General features: G+C 35.9%; 1 protein-coding gene across 2 annotated transcripts in view; it reads left to right on the top strand.

Annotated features, from left to right (window-relative positions):
- USP32 (ubiquitin specific peptidase 32) overlaps nt 1–27,017 on the top strand; it is a 197,998-nt gene that overhangs the window by 147,592 nt on the left and 23,389 nt on the right. Inside the window, exons 12-26 of one of the 2 annotated variants that reach the window (XM_004271728.4) lie at nt 2,792–2,894; nt 6,619–6,814; nt 8,342–8,517; nt 9,156–9,296; nt 14,208–14,325; nt 17,496–17,650; nt 18,841–18,922; nt 19,945–20,019; nt 20,494–20,632; nt 20,896–21,001; nt 22,070–22,243; nt 23,040–23,214; nt 23,752–23,903; nt 25,183–25,294; nt 26,563–26,774. In XM_004271728.4, coding sequence (XP_004271776.2) covers nt 2,792–2,894; nt 6,619–6,814; nt 8,342–8,517; nt 9,156–9,296; nt 14,208–14,325; nt 17,496–17,650; nt 18,841–18,922; nt 19,945–20,019; nt 20,494–20,632; nt 20,896–21,001; nt 22,070–22,243; nt 23,040–23,214; nt 23,752–23,903; nt 25,183–25,294; nt 26,563–26,774 — 2,116 coding nt within the window. Of the gene's footprint in view, nt 1–2,791; nt 2,895–6,618; nt 6,815–8,341; nt 8,518–9,155; nt 9,297–14,207; nt 14,368–17,495; nt 17,651–18,840; nt 18,923–19,944; nt 20,020–20,493; nt 20,633–20,895; nt 21,002–22,069; nt 22,244–23,039; nt 23,215–23,751; nt 23,904–25,182; nt 25,295–26,562; nt 26,775–27,017 lie in introns of both variants that reach the window. The other variant, XM_033431615.2, reaches the window with a different exon arrangement.

Below are 27,017 nucleotides of genomic sequence, written 5' to 3'. Positions count from 1 at the left end.
CTAGAGACTGTCATACAGAGTGAAGTGAGTCAGAAAGAGAAAAACAAATACCGTATGCTAACACATATATATGGATCTAAACCAAAAAAAATGGTTCTGAGGAACCTAGGGGCAGGACAGGAATAAAGACGCAAATGTAGAGAATGGACTTGAGGACATGGGGAGAGGGAAGGGTAAGCTGTGATGAAGTGAGAGAGTGGCATGGACATATGTACACTACCAAATGTAAAATAGATAGCTAGTGGGAAGCAGCCAAATGTCACAGGGAGATCAGCTCGGTGCTTTGTGTCCACCTAGAGGGGTGGGATAGGGAGGGTAGGAGGGAGACGCAAGAGGGAGGAGAAATGGGGATAAATGTATATGTATAGCTGATTCACTTTGTTACACAGTAGAAACTAACACACAATTGTAAAGCAATTATACTCCAATAAAGATGTTAAAAAAAAAAAACGATTGTTAAGTATACAATTCAGTGGCATTTAGTACATTTAAAATGTGCAACAAACAACCATCTTATGTTATATGAATTTCTCCTCAATAAGAATAGTGTCTTAAAAATCGCAGTGTGGGGACTTCCCTGGTGGTCCAGTGGTAAAGAATCAGCCTTACAATGCAGAGGACGTGAGTTCGATCCCTGGTCAGGGAACGAAGATCCCACATGCCATGGGGCAACTAAGCCCACATGCCACAACTACAGAGCCCACTCACCACAACTACAGAGCCCATGCACCTTAGAGCCTGCATGCCACAACTAGAGAAGAGAAAACCCACAGGCCACAACTAGAGAGAAGCCCGAGCACTGCAACAAAGATCCCACGTGCTATAACTAAGACCTGATGCATCCAAAAATAAATAAAGGAAACCATAAACAAGACGAAAAGACAACCCTCAGAATGGGAGAAAATATTTGCAAATGAAGCAATAAACAAAGGATTAATCTCCAAAATATACAAACAGCTCATGGAGCTCAATATCCAAAAAACAAACAACCCTATTAAAAAATGGGCAGAAGACCTAAATAGACATTTTACCAAAGAAGACATACAGATGAAGAGGCACACGAAAAGATTCTCAACATCACTAATTATTAGAGAAATGCAAATCAAAACTACAGTGAGGTATCACTTCACACTGGTCAGAATGGCCATCATCAAAACAATAAATGCTGGAGAGGGTGTGGAAAAAAGGGAACCCTTTTGCACTGTTGGTGGGAATGTAAATTGATTCAGCCACTATGGAGAACAGTATGGAGGTCCCTTAAAAAACTAAAAATAGAGCTACCATATGACCCAGCAATCCCACTACTGGGCATATATCCTGAGAAAGCCATAATTCAAAAGGACACATGTACCACAATGTTCATTGTAGCACTGTTTACAATAGCCAGGACATGGAAACAACCAATGACAGATGAATGGATAAAGAAGATGTGGTACATATATGCAATGGAATATTACTCAGCCAGAAAAAGGGATGAAATTGGGTCATTTGTAGAGATGTGGCTGGACCTATAGGCTGTCATACAGAGTGAAGTAAGCTAGAAAGAGAAAAACAAATGTCATATATTCATGTATATATGTGGAATCTAGAAAAATGGTAGATGAACCTATTTGCAGGGCAGGAATAGAGACATAGACATAGAGAATGGACATGTGGACACAGCAGGGGAAGGGGGGAGGGTGGGACCAACTGGGAGATGAAGTTTGACATAAATACACTACCATGTGTAAAATAGATAGCTAGTGGGAACCTGCTGTATAGCACAGGGAGCTCAGCTCTGTGCTCTGTGATGACCTAGATGGGTGGGATGGGAGCATGGGAGGGAGGTCCAAGAGGGAGGGGATGTAGATATGCATATAGCTGATTCACTTCATTGTACAGCAGAAACTAACACATTGTAAAGCAATTATACTACAATAAAAATAAATAAATAATAAATTAATCTTAAAAATAAAATCACAGTGTGACACCACTTCACACCCATTAGGACATTTGTGATAGAAAAGGCAGACAATAACAAGTGTTGGTGAGAATGTGGAGCAACTAGAACCCTCATACAGTAACTGATGGGGATGTTAAATGGTGCAGCCACTTTGGAAAACAGCTGGCCAGTTTCAAATTATCAGGTGTTAGATAGATAAAAAAAATATGGTGTATATATGTATATATATAATAATATACCTATGGAATATTATTCAGTAATAAAAAAGCACAAACTAGTGATATGTACTCCAACATAGATGAACGTCAGAAACATGCTAAGTAAAAGAGGCCAGATATAAAAGACAATGTGATAACATTCCATTTATTTAAGTTCCTTGCCCATTTAAAAATTGCAAAATGTTCATAAAAAGGAAATTTATAAGAGATAGAAAATAGACTAGTGGTATCTTGTGGCTGAGGGCAGTAATTTGACTAAAAAATGACTAAAAATAGGCATAAAGTATCTTTTGGGGGTATCTGAAATGTTCTAAAATTGGATTGTGGTGATGTTTGCACATGACTGTAAGTTTACCAAAATCATTGAGTTCTTTACTTAATTCGGGTAACTAGTATGTTACTAAATTATTCCTCATTTAAGCTGTATTTGAAACATCAATTGGAGGCTTAATAGTGGTGTTATGACTCCAGAAATTGGCTTATCAGTGTTTCACTAATTTAAAATGTGGCCATCTCCCTAGTATATCTGTTTCATGTTTTTCCTTTGAAAAATTTCTAATGATAATTTGTAGGTGCATGGTCATATGTTTTATACACCATTTGTTGTACTGAATTTCTTTTGTATGTACAGAGGATGGTTAGAACGAGAGAGCAGGTATGGTCTGCAACCCGGACACAATTGGTTTATCATCTCCATGCAGTGGTGGCAGCAGTGGAAAGAATATGTCAAATATGTGAGTAAGATTCCTGTTTATCTACATTTTTCATAGGATTATTAACTCCATCAGACTTTGTGTGACTAGTGGCCAGTAATAAAATGCTCCAACCTCGATAAAGATTTGAAGGGGAAAGAAATGAATACCTATATGATGCTACCAACTTGCTTTTCTAAAAAGCAAGTTCCAGAGCAAGTAATAGATTCATTAAGGAATTAGTTACTCTACTCAGCATTTGGAGCACATTATGAAAAGAAAAGTAGGAGACTATAATCCTCACTTGGGCAGTGGTTGCATAGCAAAATCACATAGAAAGCTTAAAAAAAAAAAAAAGAAATGCCTATGCTCCACTCCAGACCAAATAAATCAGAAAGCATAATTGAAGAAAAAGTTTGAATTAATTTAAATAAGTCATTTTTGTTTACTGAAAATTTTCTTTTGAAATCTGACTTAAATGGAATATATTTTGTTGGTAGGGACTCAATATCAGAAAAGCTGTGAGAAGATCAATATTATCTTTAATAAATTGCTATGAAGTCTACAAACTGAAGTCCAAACATATTAATAATATAAACTAACTACTCAGGCCTACTTCACAGGCCATAGGTCAGTGTGATTCTGTTGTTCCATTGTCCATATACAATTTTGACTTCTTTGGTGGATAGTTGAATTTAAAATATTGATGGCCCCAAATCCATACTTAATGTAGACTCCCAGTTTTTATCATTTGTGTACTATGGTCACCATTTTTTTACCGTATAGTTCCCATACTATTATTTTCTTAGTATGTTTATATAAATAACTTTATCATTTTTACATAAATATATTTTATTTTAAAAGGAAACTTTATATCACTATCTTAAATAGAAAATCAGTGTCACATTCCAGAAATAGAGGATCAAAATAAAATCAATGAAAATAAAATATATTATTAAAGTCTAGCCAAGTAGTGTTGTCTTTTGAAGACTGATACTGAGACCTGTTCTCTGTCAAAAATAGAAATTGTCAAGTATTAGATTAGCAGATCAAGCATTAGATTAGCACATTAGTACCAAACTGAGACCCTGTCCTTGAAGTAATCAGAGGATTGAAAGAGAATTGAATAGGGAATAATTTTTTCATTGTGAACTAGGGTTATTTAATACCCAAAATAATCTGGTACCTTTCCCATATTTTAAGAAAGTTAATAATTAATAGAAGATGCTAACACTTGGATCTGTAATAAAGAATGTGAATCTGTGTGCTTCTGAACTATTTGAAGTTTTAACAATAAGGCTATTAAAAATTTTTTAGTCCAATAAAGTTAATTGGTATGTAGAAAGAAATCTAGGTTTCATTCTCATTCTTATTGCCACTCTTGATTAAAGGCACTGGAATTTCTTCAGAGCTGGCTTCTGAAGGATTTACAAATTGATAATATTCCCCTGCCTTACAGATCAAAGAGGGAAAAAAATCTAATAAAATATTGACACAATGTCTCCTTGTTTTGGCTAAAATTAGGGATGCTGTAATTTCATTAAAAGAATCTAAAGCATCCATTATGCTGTTGCTATGCTGTGACTTGGAGTTTGTCTTTTAAATTTGATGTTTTTCTTGGGTTTCAACTAGTTACTTTATAAGCTGTGCCTTCAAGACCCACAGCCATTGATCAGTTTCATCTACTAAAATTTATGTCATTATTTATTGAATGCCACTTAAGATCCTTTACCCATGCTACTGTCTATCATTCTCAGATGCCTGTGGGATCTTGTTCTACTGGTTAGCCCCGTTAGTCTTTCTCTTTACCTCTCACTTAAAAATATCCTGATCTTTTTTTAAAAAATTTTTATTTATTTATTTATGGCTGTGTTGGGTCTTCGTTTCTGTGCGAGGGCTTTCTCTAGTTGCGGCAAATGGGGGCCACTCTTCATCACGGTGCACGGGCCTCTCACTATCGCGGCCTCTCTTGTTGCGGAGCACAGGCTCCAGACGCGCAGGCTCAGTAATTGTGGCTCCCGGGCCTAGTTGCTCCGTGGCATGTGGGATCCTCCCAGACCAGGGCTCGAACCCGTGTCCCCCGCATTGGCAGGCAGATTCTCAACAACTGCGCCACCAGGGAAGCCCTATCCTGATCTTTTTAAAACACTCACAGATATACATTCTCATAGCACCTTCCCTCCACCTTCTCCTCAATTCTTAGCTCTCTCTCTTTTTTTTTTGTTTTTTTTCCACAAGTAAACTTAGTAGAGAATAGTTCTATGCTAGCGGCCTCTGCTTCTGGTACTCTGCATCTCCTCATTTTTCTCTGGTCATTCAGACTCAGTGTCCTTCCCAGATTCTTCTGCTACCTATCCTGTAAATGCTGTACTCTCCTTATTCTACATACACCATTTTCTTGTCCTTCCAGAAGTCTGTTGAGCTTCACATTTTTTTTTTTTCCCCCCTGGAATCTCTTTTTTTTTTTTTTTTAACATCTTTATTGGGGTATAATTGCTTTACAATGGTGTGTTAGTTTCTGCTTTATAACAAAGTGAATCAGTTATACATATACATATGTTCCCATATCTCTTCCCTCTTGCGTCTCCCTCCCTCCCAGAGCTTCACATTTTTATATCTAGTCTCTTTCTCTGTCCTGAGCACTAGACTCAATGTCCACATATCTCAAACCAGAATATCCCAAAATAAGGTTATTCCCAAAACGATTCCAGTCACCAATACACCTTATCTTATGAAGGTGTCAACTCCCATCCAGTCATCTAAGCCAGCACCTCATGTCCGACCTTGGAATTATCTGTGCCCCTCTTTCATACACAATTAGTTGTCAAGTTTTTTTTTTATCTCCTAAATCCATGCTCTTCTCTCTATCTCCTTACTTATGGATCTAGCTTTTTATGGTTTAGTGCCTCATCATCTCTTGCCTGAATTATTATAGAAGTCTTCTAATTTGTGTCTCAATTTTCAGTTTCTGCCTCAAATCCTTTCTACACACTAGAGTTATTTTTAAAGCAAAAATTGGGTTATGCTATTCCCCTATTTAAAAGCCTCTCACAGAAAAATCCTATCAATATAATGTTAAGGGAAAGAAAAATTAGCAATATGCTGTATTTAAAATGTGATATCTAACAACAACCAGAATGATAGTTCACATTTACTAAATGCCAGGCATAAAACTCTGAGGTAGATATTAATACTAATATTATCCTAGTTTTTACCCATGAAGGAGCTGAGGCTTATAAGTTTACTTATTGTAAAAGGTCACAGAGCTGGGAAGTCAGTGCCCTGCCCTTAATTGTAACTGTATTCTCCACATTTATTTTTTACATATATGTATATGTTTTCAGTCACAAAAAATAAATGATGGCATCTGAGTACTTGTGATATTTATTTTCTTCATATTTTTCCATATTTTCTATAATAACAATGTAATCTTTAATAGTAAAAAGAATAAATATTATTTAATTTTTTAGTATCAATAAAAGCCTTCCATGATTTCCAACTTTCAACAGAATAAAGTCTAAATTATTTTATGTGGCACAGAGTCCCTTGCAGTCTGTTCCCATTCTGCCTTACCAATTTTATTTATATACACTATTCCCCTTTGAAGAAATTAAAATTTAGTTATCCATCAAAATGTTTTTAAGTGGCTGTAGCCAACCACAGGAAGATTAGAAACAATAGACCATTTGCGGATTCATTTTTGAAGGCTGCATAATTGGCAGATTATTAAATTTTACCTCTTAATTTCTGACTTCATAATTTTTAGGATGCCAGCCCTGTTGCAATTGAGCCGTCATCTGTTCTGAATGGAGGAAAATATTTATTTGGAACAGCAGTACATCCTATAGAGCAGAGTGAAGATAGAATCGGAGGAGGCAGCCCCAGTTATGTGAACACCACAGAAGAGAAATTTTCAGACAACATTTCTACTGCATCTGAAGCCTCGGAAACTGCTGGCAGTGGTAAGCATAGTTTGTTTTCCAAGAGGTTTAGGCAGGGTCATTTCTTAAAGGGGTACACTCAGAGAGTGTGCTTGGTAGGATATGGGGCATCAGGTTTCCATTCACAGAAATAAGTTTCGAATGAAATGGTCAATTAATAGATTCTTGAATGTATTAGTAGCTTTACAAAGAGGAGCTCTTCTATATTCTACCTCATTAATCTCTCAATTTGAAAATATTTTCACAGTTTTCATTGATTAAGTCAATCTTTCCATATTGTTATTAAATCATTTTGTCAATAAATTTAAATTTGAGAAGACATAATAAAATCTAAATTTTTATCTCCAGAACTCTCTCTAACCATAAGCATACATTCATTGGATTAAATGCACCCTCATATCAGATTCTACAGACATTTCAGGATGGAATTTGGGAGTTATTTTGTTAAAATATTTAGAAAGACTTCATAATGTTCCCCATAATCCCCTTCCATTGTTGATACCTACATAAAACTTAGTGGTTCTACACTTATGGGGAAGATGCTTTGGTGTATTTCGGCCCAAATGAATTTAGTTGATCCCTATTATTCTGCTGATACAGTGGCAGAACTCTCAACCTTATTCTGTTGTTGTTTCATCTTTGAGTTTTTTTTCTCCTTTTCTGTGGAGGGAGAAGGCAAATTGGACAGAGTTAGCATTTTCTCTACAAAACTCTTTGTAGAATCTACTGCTTCTTTTTCACCATCTGACGTTACAGAGATCACTTAGCAGTCCTAGAAGTGCTCTCTCTGATCAGCTTTCACACTAAGATTGTTTCTTGACCCTCCCTAAGATCCTTTTTGATATATGCTCACTCTGTATAATCTGTGCTATACACATGCTGAGCCATACCACAGATACAAGTTTCAAAGTAAATGATGGCTAGAAGGTTTACCTGAGATTAATATGTGGTTGAGAGTTGAAATACCTTAAGATACCACTGGGGTTCACAACTCTAAGTTATCATCAGTCATTTTCCTGTGTGTATTTTTCTATTGTGACATTCATGCCTTCCTTTCAAATAGATTTATTAGGGAACAGTTTCTTCCGTCCCAGCACTCTCTGTTGGGGTTCTTGTTTTAGCTCCTTCCCTTTGGTTTAGAGACTTGTTATCACCATTATCTACCAAGAACCTTTGCAGGTGGAAGAGAAGAATTAAGGGAGGATATGTGAGAGCCCAGCTACTTGACTGTATTTCTTCCTTTCCTATCAGAGGAAAGGAAGAGGACATATAATTCTCGTGAATTATTAGATATTCTAGGAGTCTAGCCAAACGTTCATTTGGTAACAATTTTCAAAGCTTTTATTCCACCTAGTGTTATACTAGGTATTGTCCAGAAAGGAATACCTCTCTAATTCCTATCTTCTACAGAATTCATCAGAATCTAACCCTGTACTGACCTGACCACAGAATAATAGCATTAACCTAATACATGGACATTGAGTTTGTATATTCAAGCCTATTTATGTATAATAAAATAAAGAGATTCCATCTTCTTTTTCCTTACAGGCTTTCTGTATTCTGCCACACCAGGGGCAGATATGTGCTTTGCTCGACAACATAACACTTCTGACAATAACAACCAGTGTTTACTAGGAACCAGTGGGAATATTTTGTTGCACCTCAATCCTCAGAAACCAGGGGCTATTGATAACCAGCCACTAGTAACTCAAGAACCAGTAAAGGTAAGTAATTTGACATCTCTTTCAAGTTGCTAATAAATTTCATTCTACGGATTTTAGCACATAGAAAATGTCTGTGATTCATTTTATTAACCTGTTGTAGATGGAAATGTTTCTGTGAGAATATTTCATGACTTAGTACTTGTGTAGAAGCAGTTTAGTGATCCTTAGAAATGTTTTTCTTACTTAGGACAGCTACTGTAAAAATGTAGTTTCACGTGTATGTGAATTTTTTTTTTCAAAATAATATTTTTTACTGTTGGAAAGAAGTCTGTGAAAACTTTTATTATTCCCAAATGTTCCAGTGACTTTTTTCAAATGATTTGCCTTGAGTTTCATTTCTTAGTTTATTTTGAAAGTTCAAAATAAAAATCTTTTAGAAAACTCATTTTTTTCTAGTGACATGAAACTGAGTAGTGATGCATTTATTCTCCTGTGTCTAGGTTTTGTTAAAACACAAGAGACTGCAATTTTAAAAATCAAAATTTGAGGGAATTCCCTGACAGTCCAGTCGTTAGGACTGCACACTTTCACTGCCGTGGGCCCGGGTTCCATCCCTGGTCTGGGAACTAAGATCCTGAAAGCTGCAAGGTGCAGCCAAAAAAAAAAAAAATCAACATTTACATTCCATTCTTTCTAAGGCTACATCATTAACACTAGAAGGAGGACGATTAAAACGAACCCCACAGCTGATTCATGGAAGAGATTATGAAATGGTTCCAGAACCTGTATGGAGAGCACTTTATCATTGGTATGGAGCAAACCTGGCCTTACCTAGACCTGTAAGTATAGCCAATATTGCCTTATATAAGGAGCAATTATAGATGGGGTCTTCTATTAATTTTTTATGTGAACCTCACTATCCACAAATTAGTTCTTACCCATGATAGCAGAGTATTCAGTACCTGTTCAAATTAGCTGAATGAATTTTAGGTTCTTTCATATTCATTCATTCATTTACTCATACATTTATTGAGCACTACATTAGGTACCAACCATACAATGATGTTCCTTTGGGAGTGGGTGACTTATATGGAGTGGAGGAAATCGTCACTAGACTAAATAGAGTCAAGGAATTATGAGGCTAGTCTATTAAATAAGTCATCCACATAAACATAGCCATTAAGATAATGCAGAACTCAGACTGGAGCAGAAGTCTGAGAGCCAGTGCCAAAAAGTTCAGTGAATGTAGAAGTGGTACAGAGGTTACTTCTAAAACTGTTACTCCCATTAACCACACAGGCATCCACTTAGGGATTGGATTCATCTTGTAGCTGTTGGTGGATTTTTGTGGTTTGTCTTTTTGAAGGAGGAACATATAAAAGATCACAACATATAATAAAAAGAATTCAAAGCTAGTGAATTCTGATTGTTGCCATTACTAGAATGAGTCATTTAGAGCATAAGTAAAATGCTCTACAGTAATTTAAAGGGCTTGGAGTGTGTAATATCAAAATATTAGTGAGTTAACTGTTCAACATTATTTGTTCTGCTTATACAGTAAACAGCAGTACTCATTGCCCTGAATACTCTTCACATTACTGACGCAGTAAAATACTTTATAAGAAGACTCTTTTACTGTATCAAGAAACACTCTCCCTGTATAATGTCCAAGAACGCTTTTATACCAGAAAGGATTTCCATGAATAAGATATAGTAACTTAGGTCATGTCCAAAAAGAGTAAAAGTCTGCTATATGTCCGTACTCTTAATTTTGATAATGATTTTGAGTTATTAATAATTATGTTTATTAAAAATTATGTTTAAATCACAATCAGGAATTTAGGGTTTGTGTTTGTTGGCTCCAAAAGATTTCTACTGTATTTGTCAACAGAACTCCTAGGTAGATACATATAACTATGAATATACATAGATACATTTACATACATATTATATTCTTTATTTATTGGGAAGTGGGATAGTCCTTGAGTTAATCACTTAATTTCTGGTGGGACTTTCCTGCTCTAATATTCTTTTTTTTAAAAAAATAAATTTATTTATTTATTTGTTTGTTTATTTATGGCTGCGTTGGGTCTTCGTTGCTGGACGTGGGCTTTCTTTAGTTGCGGCGAGCAGGAGCTACTCTTCTTTGTGGTGCGCGGGCTTCTCATTGCAGTGGCTTCTCTTGTTGCAGAGCATGGGCTCTAGGGACGCAAGCTTCAGTAGTTGCAGGGCGTGGGCCCAGTAGTTGTAGCTCATGGGCTCTAGAGCACAGGCTCAATAGTTGTGGCACACAGGCTTAGTTGCTCCGAGGCATGTGGGATCTTCCTGGACCAGGGATTGAACCCATGTCCCCTGCATTGACAAAGGCGGATCTAATATTCTATGTCTGTAGGAGAATCATGGTGATAATTGTGTTGGATGGATAGGTAGGTAGGTAGGTAGGTAGGTAGGTAGATAGATAGATAGATAGATAGATAGAGTTAGTGAGTGAGTGAGTGAGTGAGTGAATGAGTGAGTGAGTTTGATGTTTTGGAGTCTGCCTGAATTCAGATTACCAGTGCTAATCTCTAAACCTTAGTTTCCTCATCTGTAAAATGGTGATAACAATAATATCTACCTCATTATAGTTGTTTTGATAAGTAAATAATACATATGATTAGCACAGCACCTGATTTATAGTAAATGGTCAATAAATTTTGCCTGTTGCTACTATCATCACCATCATCATTATAATTATTAAACAAGTTTTTTTGGAGCCTCACAAAAGATCATGTTTTTTAACATTGATGTCAGATAAATATTAGTTTAATAAGTAGTAATTTTACTACATAAAAGCTTCAGTTGCAGGCTTGATAATATTTTTTTACCTCTAAATAAGATAAATTTAACCTGATTCAGGAAAAATTGCTGTAAAAACATTTAGAATATGGTGTTTCAAGTTAAAGAATACTAAATATATTTGCTACAGCAAGGTTAAAAGTAAATACTTTCATTTTTACATAAACCATACCATTAAAAAAATAGCTTTATTTAATTTGCACATGTACAAGCTCAATGATAACAAATTAAGCAATATAGAAAAAATAAAGAAGAAAATAAAAAGCATACCATATCTACCATATCCTACTACTTAAGAGATAATTACTATTAACATTTTGGTTTTCATCTTTCCAAACATTCCTCTGTGCCTATTCATATACATATACAAATATGTATAGATAATTTAATGAAATTGAATCATATTATACTTGATGTCTTGTGATCTGCTATTTTCAGTCTAAGATAGATGCTATTGATATCTTTCTAAGCTAATAAATTTAGATCTATACCATTATTTTTAATAATTGCATAGTGTTCCTTAATTTATTACATACACATGCATATGTACATAAATCACAATTAACCAATCACCACTGATGGACTTTTAGTTTGCTTCTAGATCTTAGTTGTTTAAAGCAATTTTCTGGGACTTCCCTGGCAGTCCAGTGGTTGAGACTCTGTGCTCCCAATGCAGGGGGCACAGGTTCAATCCCTGGTCGGGGAACTAAGATCTTGTGTGCTGCACCACACGACTGAAAAAAAAAAAAAAAAAAAACAATTTTCTGGTGAATAGTCTCTTTCTAAACATTGTGATGATCTCTTTAAGGTAAATTCCTGTAAATGGAATTGCATCTATTGTTTGCCGGTTATGGTTGAAGTTAATAAGTTCATATACAAGAATAATTAAAATGTAAATAAATATGTATTTATGTATGATTGTGCCTGTATGTATAAGAATTTGTTAATCTGTAATTTGCTCACAAAATCACTTATCTTGGAAAGCAAGCTACAGATTATAAAAATTACTTCTTTGTCATTTCAGATTCTGCCAAAAGTATGTTTTTTATGTAGCCTGATGACTATAGATGCAGAATTATTGATCTTTCCCAAAATCACAGTTAAACTGAAATCATAAGAGAATTTTACTGTTGGCTTTGCAGCTATCAGTGACTCTCTAGAAGTGGACAGACTTTGTTTTCCTCCAGTGTCAGGGAGAGCTCCTTTTACTGCTTTAAACAGGAGTTGAAAAAGCTCCTAAGTGGAGCTTTCCTAGTACCATACTATAGCATATCAGAACATGTAGAATAATTTTAAGAAATAGTCCTAAAGGTTTGGTTTGTAACATTGTTTTTATCTGGCTCTTTACTGCCCCCTCTTGATATTAAAAAATGCTCTGTTGCAGAATATATTGGTTACTAAGGCAAAAGGAAATGAAACAAAGCCCAATCACTTGAGACTATTAAAGGTTCTGTAAGATTTTATGTTTTAAAGAGTTTGACTGTTGACCCTGCTATCCTTTTGGAATGCTAAATTGATAAGGTGCTACTCTTAAAACTCTTAAAGCACTACTTTGGTAATACGTTTTCCTGTGTTTTGGGGCTAGCAAGCAAGTTATTAGAGAGATTACTGAAAAATCCTGTTTCAACCGTGTGACTTCCAGTTTTGTACATCCAATTTAGTTGTTTTAATCATAGACAAAAAATATATGAACAGTCCAGTTACATAAAACACAGATAGTAAATTTTTACGTGGAAACATTTTTGTTCTCACTACAAATACAAGAAATAAAATTTTAAGCAAATTTATAATATTTTTTATATGTATTAAAAAATGGGGTTTGTTTTTTAATTTTTTTTTTTTGTTTTTTAATTTTATTATTTATTTTTGGTTGCATTGAGTCTTGGTTGCTGCACACGGGCTTTCTCTGGTTGTGGTGAGCGGGGGCTACTCTTTGTTGCAGTGCACGGGCTTCTCTTGTTGCGGAGCATAGGCTCTAGGCATGCAGGCTTCAGTAGTTGTGGCACGTGGGTTCAGTAGTTGTGGCTTGTAGGCTCTGTAGTTGTGGCACATGGGCTTAGTTGCTCCACGGCATGTGGGATCTTCCTGGACCAGGGCTCGAACCTGTGTCCCCTGCATTGGCAGGCAGGTTCTTAACCACTGCACCACCAGGGAAGCCCAGAAATGGGGTATCTTTAAATGATATCCAGTGATAAGTTTTTGTGAAAGTAATACATTCATACATTTCCGGGAATACTGCTGCATTTTGGGTGTCACTATGACTTATGTAGTTAATGACATGAATACTTTCGTACTTTTTTATTAACTCCATTCCTAAGAATTTGTCCTTTAAAATACCATCATTTATATGTATGAAATATGTAAAAGTGAAAAGAGTTATGGTGTGAGAGTGCTAGAATTGTAGATAATATTTAAGATTTTTTCCCCTTAATTTTGATGTTACTTGCTTTTAAATGAAAGGGGAGAAAATACCCACCAGGAATCCTAATCCTGGAAAATGGACTAAGGTGCAGGAGGCTGAGGGTCTTTAAACCCATGTAATTTAAACCTGTGAATTTCTATAATCTAACTGAAATATAGGCAGTGAACCTATTGAACATTTTAGTTTAAAAATAAATCTAAGAAATTAGGTTAAAAATGGCAAGTTTTGGGCTTCCCTGGTGACGCAGTGGTTGAGAGTCCGCCTGCCGATGCAGGGAACATGGGTTCGTGCCCTGGTCCGGGAAGATCCCACATGCCGCGGAGCGGCTGGGCCCGTGAGCCATGGCCGCTGAGCCTGCGTGTCCGGAGCCTGTGCTCTGCAACGGGAGAGGCCACAACAATGAGAGGCCCGCGTACCGCAAAAAAAAACAAAAAAAAAGGCAAGTTTTGTTTCTTTTATAGTGATCACTTTATGTCTTTTAAAACAATAGGTAATCAAGAATAGCAAGACAGAAATCCCAGAGCTGGAATTATTTCCTCGCTATCTTCTCTTCCTGAGACAGCAGCCTGCCACTCGGACACAGCAGTCTAACATCTGGGTGAATATGGGTATGATGAGCCTGAGAATGTTTCCTCAGCATTTACCAAGAGGTAACTTAAGAATGCAGCAAGAATACCATGCATTTCGTTAAAAAAATAAAAACCAATTTGCTCATAGTCTGGTGCCACTGTACTAATACACATTTTCATCTGTTTTCATACAGAATCAGTAAATCACTTGTGGGGCTTAGATCTACGGTCATGCGCAAGAACTAGATGGGGTAGAGGCAAAATCTCAGCAGCAAACTGAGAAATGTTGTTCCCTTTTTTGGCTTGTAAACATACAAAGATAATACGTAGAAGTAAATTTTATTTATTTTGTTTCTTTGAGAACAAGACATTGTAAATTATGTGCTGGACCTAAATTAGAGTCTGCCAGTCAATGACTGGTCTTTTCAACTCCACTCAAATTTCTAAGCAGTAATTTCTTTGGCAATATCATCTTTTTTTGTTTGTTTTTTGTTTTTTTTTAACAAAACATGATACATTTCTCATACTAGGTCCAAGGAGCCTTTATAACAGACAGATAATACAAAGGAAAAGATACAGTTTTGAAAATGAAATTGACACATTTTCTTTCAAAAACATCAAGCCTATCAAAATGACATATAAGTTCTCGTTTTAATGTAATACATGCAAAAAGTTCCCTTTTGATTTCTCTGTGAGGTTAAATTTTATTTTATTTTTCTAACATCTTTATTGGAGTATAATTGCTTTACAATGGTGTGTTACTTTGTGCTTTCTAACAAAGTGAATCAGCTGTACCTATACATATCCCCATATCTCCTCCCTCTTGCATCTCACTCTCACCGTCCCTATCCCACCCCTCTAGGTGGTCACAAAGCACCGAGCTGATCTATGAGGTTAAATTTTATTGATGGCCTGGACTTGCTCAATGCTTTTGCCTTGCAAATATTTGAAATAGTTCTTCTTCAGCAAAAATAATGAGTTCATCCATTTACACATAGTCCCACACTGTGTTAACAATGCCAGAATGATGTTATAATTAATATAACTTAATATGAAAGAACTACCTTTGAATCCAAACCAACCCTATAAAGTATCATCCCTCCTTTGAAATGTAATAGAGTAGTTTTATATCTTCATTAAAGGTTGTATTCGGATAATATATGGAGATTCTTACACATACTGTTTGGTAAGAATTATAGCAAAGCAGTGGCCTCTGCCTAACCAAACTTTGTCTTGGAACACATTAAAATCAAGGAACAGTGAAATAAGAATCTCTCTGAAACACTCTTAATTTAATTTTCCATTGAATAATGATAGTATTTGCCTTGCTCCCATGGCACCCTTAGTACATGTCTTTTTCAATTCTCTTTGAAAGATAACATGAGAGGCAAGATGTGTTGTTGCGCTTTTAGTAAGTATTCTTTGTAACTCTTGTGCTGATCCTAGATTTTTGCTGCTTCTGTAAATTCCACTAGATTTGTTGGTGCTATTCAAAAGCACAAAATTATGTATAATAAGTGGCTGCCTGCTTAATGAGCTATGCTACAAAAACTGTCTAGAATTCAAATAAATTTCTTATGTGGCTTAAGGACAATAGAAGTTGACTTGGACACTGCACTTGCAAATGCTTCTGAATCCTAGAACTGGGTAGTTATTATGCTCCAAATTTGTTCTTAATTTGAAATTTTATTTCTTACTAATTAGTTGTGAAATCAATCATTAATCACTTTGAAGTTTATAAAAATATGCTTTCTTGCTGTAATCTTATAACTAATCCTCTGATGTGTTTTTGGAGAAATTTGCTCTTTTGTTTTCTTCTAGGGATTATCCTTTGCTTGCTGATAGTAAATGATTTGCCTTGCTAGATGTTTAAAAATTGATCATGGTTGGGTTTGTTCTCCATAACGTGGTTTTCATCTTTCTCATTACTCAATTTATCACAGCTGTTTACTAGGCTCTTTTATTCCTTTTGGAATGACAGGTATACAAACCTTGCCACAGTTAACAATGACTTAATTGTAGCCTTTTCAACAGACAAGAAGTCATTGTTAGATGATTTTTCAGCTTATTTTAGGTGAGTTAATTCTTGGAAACTCTGAAAAAGTGGATGATGCCAGTACTTTTCTCCTCTGTTTAGTAGGTAAAGACTCAAAGCACATTTAATGGGAGGAAAAAAGCTAAGTCACCATTGAATGGATGGAAAACTACCTTGAGTGTATAATTGTACCCTTCATGGATTATATTGATATGTTAAGTGTATTTTAGTTTTGGGTTGCTCAGTAAACTATAACCTCCCATAGGCAGAGATGACCATTTTAAGCTACAGCTTTTGTCTAGATTTTTGGCTGAGTAGTTACCCAGGGTTTAGCATATTGTTTTAGCAACCTGTTTTTGATTTCCATAATCTCTTGTCATTTTATCACCCTTTTCTTTTGAAATATGTGGTTAGACTTGATATATTCTTCCTTCAGTATTCACTCTTTCCTCTTATTGCCTCTTTTTGTTTCCACCTTGATCCCTTCAAGAATTCAAGGTCATGTCTGCTTTTCTCTTTTCGGGTGGGCAGGCCATATGATTCCCCCCTTACTACCTTTCAATAGGGCAATTTTTTTGTCATGGGAAGTTTCTTGGCTTCACTTTAAAGCTTTGTTTGGCCAAGTAACATCTATGCCTACTTAGAATTCTAAGTACAAGTAACAATTCTTGTGTAATTGTACCAGTGTGCTAGGTAATTGGGCTACTTAATGAGAGTGATGTGATTAGTAACTCAAAGACAGTTTATTTTAAGAAAGTAGATCAGGTAAATCCAATTATCTATCTGTGGAATTCAAATCCAGCCCCATTTTATCTTCCCCATTCTTACACTGAGTTTTGATTTTGCTATTGAGTGTGACTCAGCTGAGGGCAGCCTAGATACAGATGCCCGTTGATATTTGCCAGTCTTCTTGGGATCCAGATACTGCCAATTATTTGGGCCTCTAATTTTGTTGTTCTTCCTTTCAAAGTTAAGGCTTACTCTAAGACACTTAGTTCTCCTATCTTCATTTTAAAGCTTTCTCTTAAAGCGTCTTAATTTATAAAATTATTAAATCTGTAACTCTCATTTCTCATCATGTCCAAAAATAGTATGGTCCCCATTGCTGAGAGGGGTGCTTTTTTTTTTTTTTTTACATCTGCGTTTTTCCTTACTGTGACTACTGTGACCATAGGAAATGTACCTTCTCCGAATGCACCATTAAAGCGGGTCTTAGCCTATACAGGCTGTTTTAGTCGAATGCAGACCATCAAGGAAATTCATGAATATCTATCTCAGAGGCTGCGCATCAAAGAGGAGGACATGCGCCTGTGGCTATACAACAGTGAGGTAAGAGACATGTTGGAGTCAAGGAAAGTCCTGATTAAGTGTTAAATCCATGTTTCATAAGTATGGGTTATTTTTATCTACACTAATTGTTCTGAAAGCCATGTCTCGGAATCGCAGTGGAAACTTCAACTTTTAAATTACTGGATGCATACATATAGATATTTGTCATCTGAAACCCATAATAACAGTCGTGGACAGTACCATCTTGTAAAGATTATTATTATAAAGTAACGGCAAATATCACTTTTTAACAAATAGTTTATTTTTGATTTGTCTTAAAGTAACTTATATAGATGTTAAAAAAATTCAAACAATACAAAAGTATGTAGTGAAAATTCTTCCTTTCCATCCTCTGACCCCTATCTTCCATTCTCCTCAGAGGCAGTGCTGTTAATTGCTTATATATTCTTCCTAACACATGCAATATATTTCCATTAATACTCTGAAATTGGATCATAAGTAGTTTTAACCAGTTCTTTATTCCCTAGTTCCTTCTTTCTTACATTCTCCTTTGGTCACCATTGAGAGGTGACCAGTTGTATAATAAGTTAAGAGCAGAGGTCCTGGAGCTACACTGCCACGGATTAAATCTTGGCCCTCACACCTGTTAGTTGAATAACCAAGGGCGAGTCCCTTGACTCTGTGTCACAGTTTTCTCATGAGTAAATGGGGAAAATAATAGTATTTCCCTTAGGATAGTTGTAAGAATTAAATGAATTAATTTTCTGAGCACTTTAGACAGGGTGAGCATCAACAAAAATGTATAATTCTATTGCATGACATTTGGTTTTACATTTTCAATTCCTAGTAAATAATCAAGTTCCATCTTGACCACAAGCACATTTACTGAATTTCATACTAGATACTAAAAAAACTTCTTTTCTATCAGCTGTTCAGAAAACCTAAATCTCAATGAATTCTGGTTTGATATGTGATGAGTCTTTTCTGGTCTCCCCCAAATCCTATATAACTTTTTTAGAGACATAAAGTATGTGTTTACAAAGTATACATTGTCTTTCCCTCATTTTGCCACCAAAATTATAAGCATTTCTGAATAACTATAATATGCTAAATATCTGTCACGAGTTATGTAACTACAAGGATGTTTTTAATTGTCATTCATTTTTATTTCCATATTTGTTTCATGTTTAGTAATTAAATTAACAAAACATTTCCTCCTCCATATACAGAATTACCTCACTCTTCTGGATGATGAGGATCATAGATTGGAATATTTGAAAATCCAGGATGAGCAGCACTTGGTAATTGAAGGTACAAGATGGAAGCATGCATTTGTATTAGATTTTTAGGGGAAGAATTTAAAGATTGAATTACTCACTGATAATTGATTTTATAGTTTTTCCAACTGGTATTTGATCACTATATTCTATATAGTAAAGAAAACCCATTAAACCCTTATGTAATCCTACTGTAATGTAATACTATTTATATTGCTTTAAGAGAAAAACATGTCTGCATTCATTGGCTGGAAAGGGTGGAAACAGTGGGTAAAAACAAGTGAATTCAGTTATAAGTTTATAGCTCCTTAAAATTTTCAAGCTGCCTCTTTGTCAGGAGACTTTCTTGCAACAGTTAGTGGTGCAGGCTTTTCATTAGTCAACACTAGTCATTCACCAACATAAGCATAGATTTACACACTGGCAAGCACACATCATTGAAAACTTAGTGTGTCTTTTCTCATCAAGATTCATGAAACAGGGCTTCCCTGGTGGCGCAGTGGTTGAGAGTCCGCCTGCCGATGCAGGGGACACGGGTTCGTGCCCCGGTCCGGGAAGATCCCACATGCCGCGGGGCGGCTGGGCCCGTGAGCCATGGCCGCTGAGCCTGCGCGTCCGGAGCCTGTGCTCCACAACGGGAGAGGCCGCAACAGTGAGAGGCCCGCGTACCGCCAAAAAAAAAAAAAAAGATTCATGAAACATTCCTAGCTGCCTTTGTATTAAAATGAATAGATTACTCTGGCAGTTGTCACAATTTAAGAAAGCATTGTAATAGTTCCAATGTATTAAGTTTAAGAACTTTAATTCCTTCTATAGATGGTTGAGTATAATTTTACTTCATGTATGTAATTTAGAGATTAGCTTACTAATTAATTCTAACCAATAAAGTCTCCAGTGTAAAGAATTGGAATGGTTTCAGAAGCAATTACTAAAATTAACTTGATTTTTTTTTCAGTTTCTGATTTAGAAATAAGAACTTTTTTTTTTAACAGAAGCAATTTAGTGGATGTGATTTGAATAGATAAGAAATTAACACATTGCTGTCTGTTTTTCCAGTTCGCAACAAAGATATGAGTTGGCCTGAAGAAATGTCCTTTATAGCAAACAGTAGTAAAATAGATAGACACAAGGGTAAGTCTACAGTGTATTATTTTTAAACAATCTTAAAATTATTCTTTTATTTTTCCTTCTCTCAACTATTGAAGTGTTAACGACTTGTAGCTTTCTAGCTCAAAAGCGATTAGGCCCCCTCTTATTTTTCTTTTTCCTGAAGCATCAAATTTCTTTCTAACCATGCAATTAAATAATTTATATATTTTGAAAGACATAATTCTAGGAGAGAATTGTTTGAACTCTAAAAAACGATCATAACAATTAAAGAGAATCACTGCTGCTTCTAGATTACAAATGAACATAGATTATCATGATTGCCGATGATGCTCCATTAAAAAGCCTCTACTTAGCATTGCAAGACCCAATAGAGAAATATTAACTCCATTTAATTGATTAGAAGAGTTATAAAAATCATTGCATTGAATACAAATAACTGTTTGGTCATGACATCTTGCTACAGCTAGGCTTCCGTTCTCATGTTGTTTGTTCCAGTTCCGACAGAAAAGGGGGCCACAGGTCTGAGTAACCTGGGAAACACATGCTTCATGAACTCAAGCATCCAGTGTGTTAGTAACACACAGCCACTGACACAGTATTTTATCTCAGGGAGACATCTTTATGAACTCAACAGGTAATCTTCCTTGAGTCATTGGCTCTTAACTTTTATAACTTTGCTATGAACACAATATTACCTAAATCTCCTCTCTCTTCACCCTGGGGGAGCAAAGTCTTAATCTCATTTGCCCTATTAAGCATGAAGTAAGGACCAAATGCTACTTCTCTTATTTTGAAAAGATATTTTGATGTGAGGAAACAGACTCTAGGCATTTCTGTGTCCACATGATTGTGATTTATAAGAATCTTTGGCAACGAATTTTCCTCTCAAACTTCTAGGACAAATCCCATTGGTATGAAGGGGCATATGGCTAAATGCTATGGGGATTTAGTACAGGAACTTTGGAGTGGAACTCAGAAGAATGTTGCCCCATTAAAGCTTCGGGTAAGCATGTTAAAATAATATAAAGGTATTTAAGTCCTAAGCAGTTATTTAAGTAATTATTTTTCTCTACATGTTATTTATATTTAGCTTTTTAGTTTTAGTGTAATGTTTTTGGGTCCTTCACAAGGCATAAACTGGATGTCAGATACTTTTACTTCTTCACATATATGCAAAATACTACTATAGACATACTGGGTAGAAAAAGATCAAAAGTATAGTCTAAATTTGGGATGTCATTCATTTTACTAATTTATCAGGTATCTTACTTGTATATACAGTAAGCCTTTCTTTCTTAATCCTTCACTATTAGCAGTATTCTAACTGCAAGGTAGACTTGAGTCTAATTAATGATACTCCATACATTTTTAACATTACTAAGATAATTACTTCTATCTGTAGAATTTTAAAAAGTAGCAGAAAGAATGTAATTTAATGGATACAAATTTGACATTAATATCATATGCAGTGAATTCTAGTTGATGTTAGGATTACCAGCCACTGTAATAATTATGTATTAACTCATTTAATCTTCTAAATGGCCCTACAGTATAAAGCAACATTATTATCCGCATTTTATGGCTCAGGAAACTAAGACTCATAGCAGTCAAATAGCTTGTCCAAGGTTGCAAGCTAGTTACTAAGTCCTCACAGTTGAACATGAGGCTATTCTGCCTCTAATAATAAAAGCTAGGATACAACAAGACCAGAAAAGCTAACTGTAAAAGAAAACATTATAAAAGGGAATCTTCCAATGTGAGCAAATGCCATTTTAATATTTCCATCTTGTATCTTAAATAGCTATGTACCTTAAGAACTGTTTGCTTATATGATGCTAAACCAGGACATAGGATTGACCATAATACTTTTTTGGGGCTGGGGGAGGGAGCATCATTTGAGATTAAGATTAGAAAGATTTCATGATTATCCAAAATATGTTTGCTGAAATAGAGACAGACTAAATACTATACTATGTATCTTCTTCTAATGCCTCTGATAGAATTATGGGCATGTTCTTTCTAAACTTTATGAGATAGCAAATAATGAGTTTGATTCCTCTTATATTTATAGTGGACCATAGCAAAATATGCTCCCAGGTTTAATGGGTTCCAGCAACAAGACTCCCAAGAACTTCTGGCTTTTCTCTTGGATGGTCTTCATGAAGATCTCAACCGAGTCCATGAGAAGCCATATGTGGAACTAAAGGACAGTGATGGCCGACCAGACTGGGAAGTAGCTGCAGAGGTTTGTCAGTTTTGAGTTTCTAATGTAAGCAATAGATAAAATATTCTGACCACAAATACGTGTTGCACAACTTAATGATAACTAAACTATTCTGCGGTCAGAATTTTGCTGCGAAAATGAAGGAATTTACGTTTCTCTGCTTATTTCTTGTGCAATAATCCTAAAACAAAGCATCTTTAATGAAAATAGAAAAGTGTTTCCTCTTCAATGTAAATTTGGGGGAGAGGATGTAGGAATAATCATTCAGTAGAAATTTAGGAGTCCCCATAATTGCTAAAGTAATGTGTACAGTGACCAATAGGCATATTTTATCCGCTTTTTAATGGACAAAGAACTCATCATTGTTACTATGGTAAGAAGAAAGAAAAAAATAGGGTTTTCCGTCTGAATTTAATACATTATAGATTGAGCAGAAAGAATCACATTCTATTGTGGACCGCCAGGGAAGTCCCGATGGTGGTATTTTTAAAGAAGGGAAATATGTAAGCCCAAAGCTGCCGATGCGGAGTGATCTGGCTATGTCACTACAGTCTAGATTTACCCCAGTGAGTGCTGCTGCTACACTTGGCAGCTCTTCTGTGTTACCACTGTTGCCAGAATTCTTGAAGTATTTTATGTATTTCTCTACTATCTCAGTAGACAGTATATTTTAAATTACATATCTGACTTGTAAATTTGTAGGCATGAAGCTTTTATTTTTTAAGGATTATATTCTTGACATTTAGATCTAATATATTTAACCATTTTCTTTGAATTTGGGGAGATAAAAAATTTCTCTAATCATTTTTCTTGCTAGGCCTGGGACAACCATCTGAGGAGAAATAGATCAATAGTTGTGGATTTGTTCCATGGGCAGCTAAGGTCCCAAGTCAAATGCAAGACATGTGGGCATATAAGTGTCCGATTTGACCCTTTCAATTTTTTGTCTTTGCCACTACCGATGGACAGTTATATGCACTTAGAAATAACAGGTGGGTCGCAAAGTTATGAAAAATTATTTAATTCCATTGTCTTTTACCTTATTCAAGCAGCCTGAATTTGTAAGTATAGTCATTTGTGTATAATGCGTTCTCATAAAGATTGGTAGTCAGCATGTTATAATTTTTTTTTTTAATTTTATTGGTGTTAGTTGGTTTACAGTGTTGTGAGCATGTTACAATTTAACAGTCTAATTTCAGGCATGATTTGAGGTTTGAAAGACTTGGAATATGGGTCCATTTTTGTGCCCATTGAGTCTTCTGTCAGTTTCAAATGTGCCAGGAACTCTCTTTAAAATCTTGCAAAGCCACTCACACTTCTGTATCAGATGAATATTCAAAAAATAATGATTTTACTTAAGATTATCTTTAAGCACCATCTGTCGTAGTGTTTACATATAAAATTAAAATTCTAGACTGAAATGTTTGCTATTTCCAAGTCTCTCTCTCACACACACACACACACACACAGTGTAAAGCTTTCAATGAAACCTGAATTTTACTGGTAAAAAAATCTTTTCTCTTTACTAGTTATTACGTTGGATGGTACTACCCCTGTACGGTATGGACTAAGACTGAATATGGATGAAAAGTACACAGGTTTAAAAAAACAGCTGAGCGATCTCTGTGGACTTAAATCAGAACAAATCCTTCTTGCAGAAGTACATGGTTCCAACATAAAGGTGATATTAGCTGTTCTTTTTAGGAAACTCTTGATTCCATCCTTCAAAGATCACAGTTTTCTCAATTAATTATTGTGTCAAATGACCAAAGGAGATAATAAAACACAACAAAAACTGGAAAAAAATTTGTGAAGTTTTTCGTTCTGGAAGAAGCTTAAAAGAGTTGTCTACCAGGGGCTTCCCTGGTGGTGCAGTGGTTGAGAGTCCGCATGCCGATGCAGGGGATGCGGGTTCGTGCCCCGGTCCGGGAGGATCCCACATTCCGCGGAGCGGCTGGGCCCGTGAGCCATGGCCGCTGAGCCTGCGCGTCCGGAGCCTGTGCTCCACAACAGGAGAGGCCACAACAGTGAGAGGCCCGCGTACCGCAAAAAAAAAAAAAAAAAAAAAAGAGTTGTCTACGAGAATAAAAGAGTAATAATGACGGTGGTATTTTTTTTTATTTATTTATTTTTGGCCACATTGCATGGCATGCAGGATCTTAGTTCCCCTACAAGGGATCGAACCCGTGTCCCCTGCGGTGGAAGCACAGAGTCTTAACCATTGGACCACCAGGGAAGTCCCAATGGTGGTATTTTTAAAGAAGGGAAATATGTAAGCCCAAAGCTACCTATATGGAGTGATCTAGCTGTGTCACTACAGTCTAGATTTACCCCCAGTGACTGCTGCTGCTACATCTAACAGCTCTTCTGTATTACCACTATTGCTAGAATTCTTAAAGTATTTTATATATGTACAAATGTGTTCTTTTAGTACTTATTTATGAATATATATACCTGGCCTTTCAACACACTAAGAAATTAAAGAGTAAAGACAAAGTGACACAATCACTTCTTGCATACCAGCTGGAGAAACAAGAAATTTAATAAATATATTGCCTACCCTAAATTGAGCTCCTACCACTGGTATTATTTATATTCATCTTTGGGATTTCTGAACAAACTCCCACCTCTTTGACATTTTTTTTCATACGTAATGCGGAGGTGAGATCTCTCTGGGGATTTTGGGTTTAGATTCTTGAAATGATGGACAAAACTTAAGAAGTCAGTTATACACATCATACTGCCCTCCTATGAAAGGGGATAATGGTTTTGTCAGGAAGGTTAGTTTTCACTTAGTTTATCAAGCTTTCATTTATAGTTATTTTAGAAAAATTATTCGGACATCTTATTTGTTTTACTGATAAAAGGATCTAAGACATTTGCTTCAGATCTATCAGAGGGATGATTCTCCATTTTATCTGAAACATCTCCCCCTTCTCATCTTGCCTCTTTTTCTATAGAATTTCCCTCAGGACAACCAGAAAGTACGACTCTCAGTGAGTGGATTTTTGTGTGCATTTGAAATTCCCGTCCCTGGATCTCCAATTTCAGCTTCTAGTCCAGTACAGACAGGTAAGATAGAACTAGAGCTCCTTCTCATGATTTTAGCTTTGAATAACAGTCTAAGGGTTGTCATCCTTTTTAGGCTTTTGTTTAGGCTAAAAATATTAGAGCAAAAGAATTTTGGAGCCTGAAGGAAACCTTGGTGATCATTTATCTCAAATCCTCATTTTATAGGTGAGGAACCTAAAATTCAGAGAACCTAAGTTAGATAGGTAGTTACTAGCTAAATCTACCACTGGAATTCAGATGTCCTTTAACTCTTTTATCTAATATTAACATGGTAACAGATGGTATGAGAGAAATGTACTATCAGAAAACAAAATAATAAATTTGACTAAAAAGGAATCTGTTTATCTAATATTGCCTGTGATTTAATATGGTCATCCAATGAGTCTTTTTGGCCATTAGTGGGGTTTGTCTCCTCTTTATACTGTTGCCAGTTAGATTCGTTCCCCAACTATAACATGCTTCAGAGAGAATGAGGCTCCTCTCATTGGCACTCAGTAGATAGTACTGATGGTTGGGTTGGTGGATGATTTAACATTGCTTTTTGGTTATCATCACTGTCCAATAGAACTCTCTGCAATGAGGAAAACTTCCTGTAATCTTTGCCATCCAATAGAGTTATCTACTAGTCACATGGACTGTTTAGCACTTGAAATGTGGCTAGTCAAAGGGAGGAAATGCACTTTTAATTTAATTTTAATTTAAAAAGCAGCGACTTTCATCAGTTGTAACAAATGTTTCACTCTGGTGGGGCAGGTTGCTACTGGGGGAGGCTGTGCTGGGTGGGGGCAGGCAGCAGGTGGGAAATCTCTACCTTGCTCTTTATTTTACTGAGTCTAAAACTGCCCTAAAAAATAGTCTTTTTTAAAAGTTAAACAATTTTTTAAAAACCCATCATCTGGCTTAGGACTACCGTCTTAGAACATTTCTAGAAGAATGGAGAAATGAATTTTTAGAGGAGAGGAAAAAGAAAAGCAGTAGAACTGTTTTCGTGCCACAACACGGTACTAATAAAGATTGTTGGAAAAATTCTACTTACTCTTTCTATCAGCTACTCATGCTTTGTCATTTAGTCAGAAGTGTGAGTTATCGAGGTAAAATCTGAAGTTAAAATCTTCCAGTTAATCTAGAATTATCATTTGACCTATGATTCCTCCCTGTCCTCTGTTAAAAGAGAGTGTCAGTGGTCTGGGCTCCAGCGATATTTGAGAAAAGAGCAAAGATAAAGGTACCACAGACTTGTAATGCTATACTTACCTTTGAATTTGTAGATTTCTCCTCTTCCCCATCTACAAATGGAATGTTCACCCTAACCACCAATGGGGACCTGCCTCGATCCATATTCATCCCCAATGGAATGCCAAACACTGTTGTGCCATGTGGAACTGAGAAAAACTTCACAAATGGAATGGTGAATGGTCATATGCCATCTCTTCCTGACAGTTCCTTTACAGGCTACATCATTGCAGTCCACCGAAAAATGGTTAGTTTAATGTTAGGCAAGTTACTGCTGGTCTTGCCAGTGTTATTTATGAAACAGCCATTTTCTGTCTTTGCAACATCTTCAGTGTGTGCACTTTCAATGTGTTATGTTCTAAGTGATTGCAGCCAGGATTTAATATCACACATGACGGCCTACGTATGAAATGACATTCCTCACTCATGTATCAAGCAGCAACAGGAGAGCTGGTGCATCTGAATATAGTACTACTGTCTTTAAAAAGTT

Source organism: Orcinus orca, chromosome 19 (genome assembly GCF_937001465.1).
Source record: "Orcinus orca chromosome 19, mOrcOrc1.1, whole genome shotgun sequence".
Classification (NCBI taxonomy): domain Eukaryota; kingdom Metazoa; phylum Chordata; class Mammalia; order Artiodactyla; family Delphinidae; genus Orcinus; species Orcinus orca.
The sequence above is the reverse complement of the archived record's forward strand: the minus strand, read 5'-3'. Positions and strand labels throughout refer to the sequence as shown.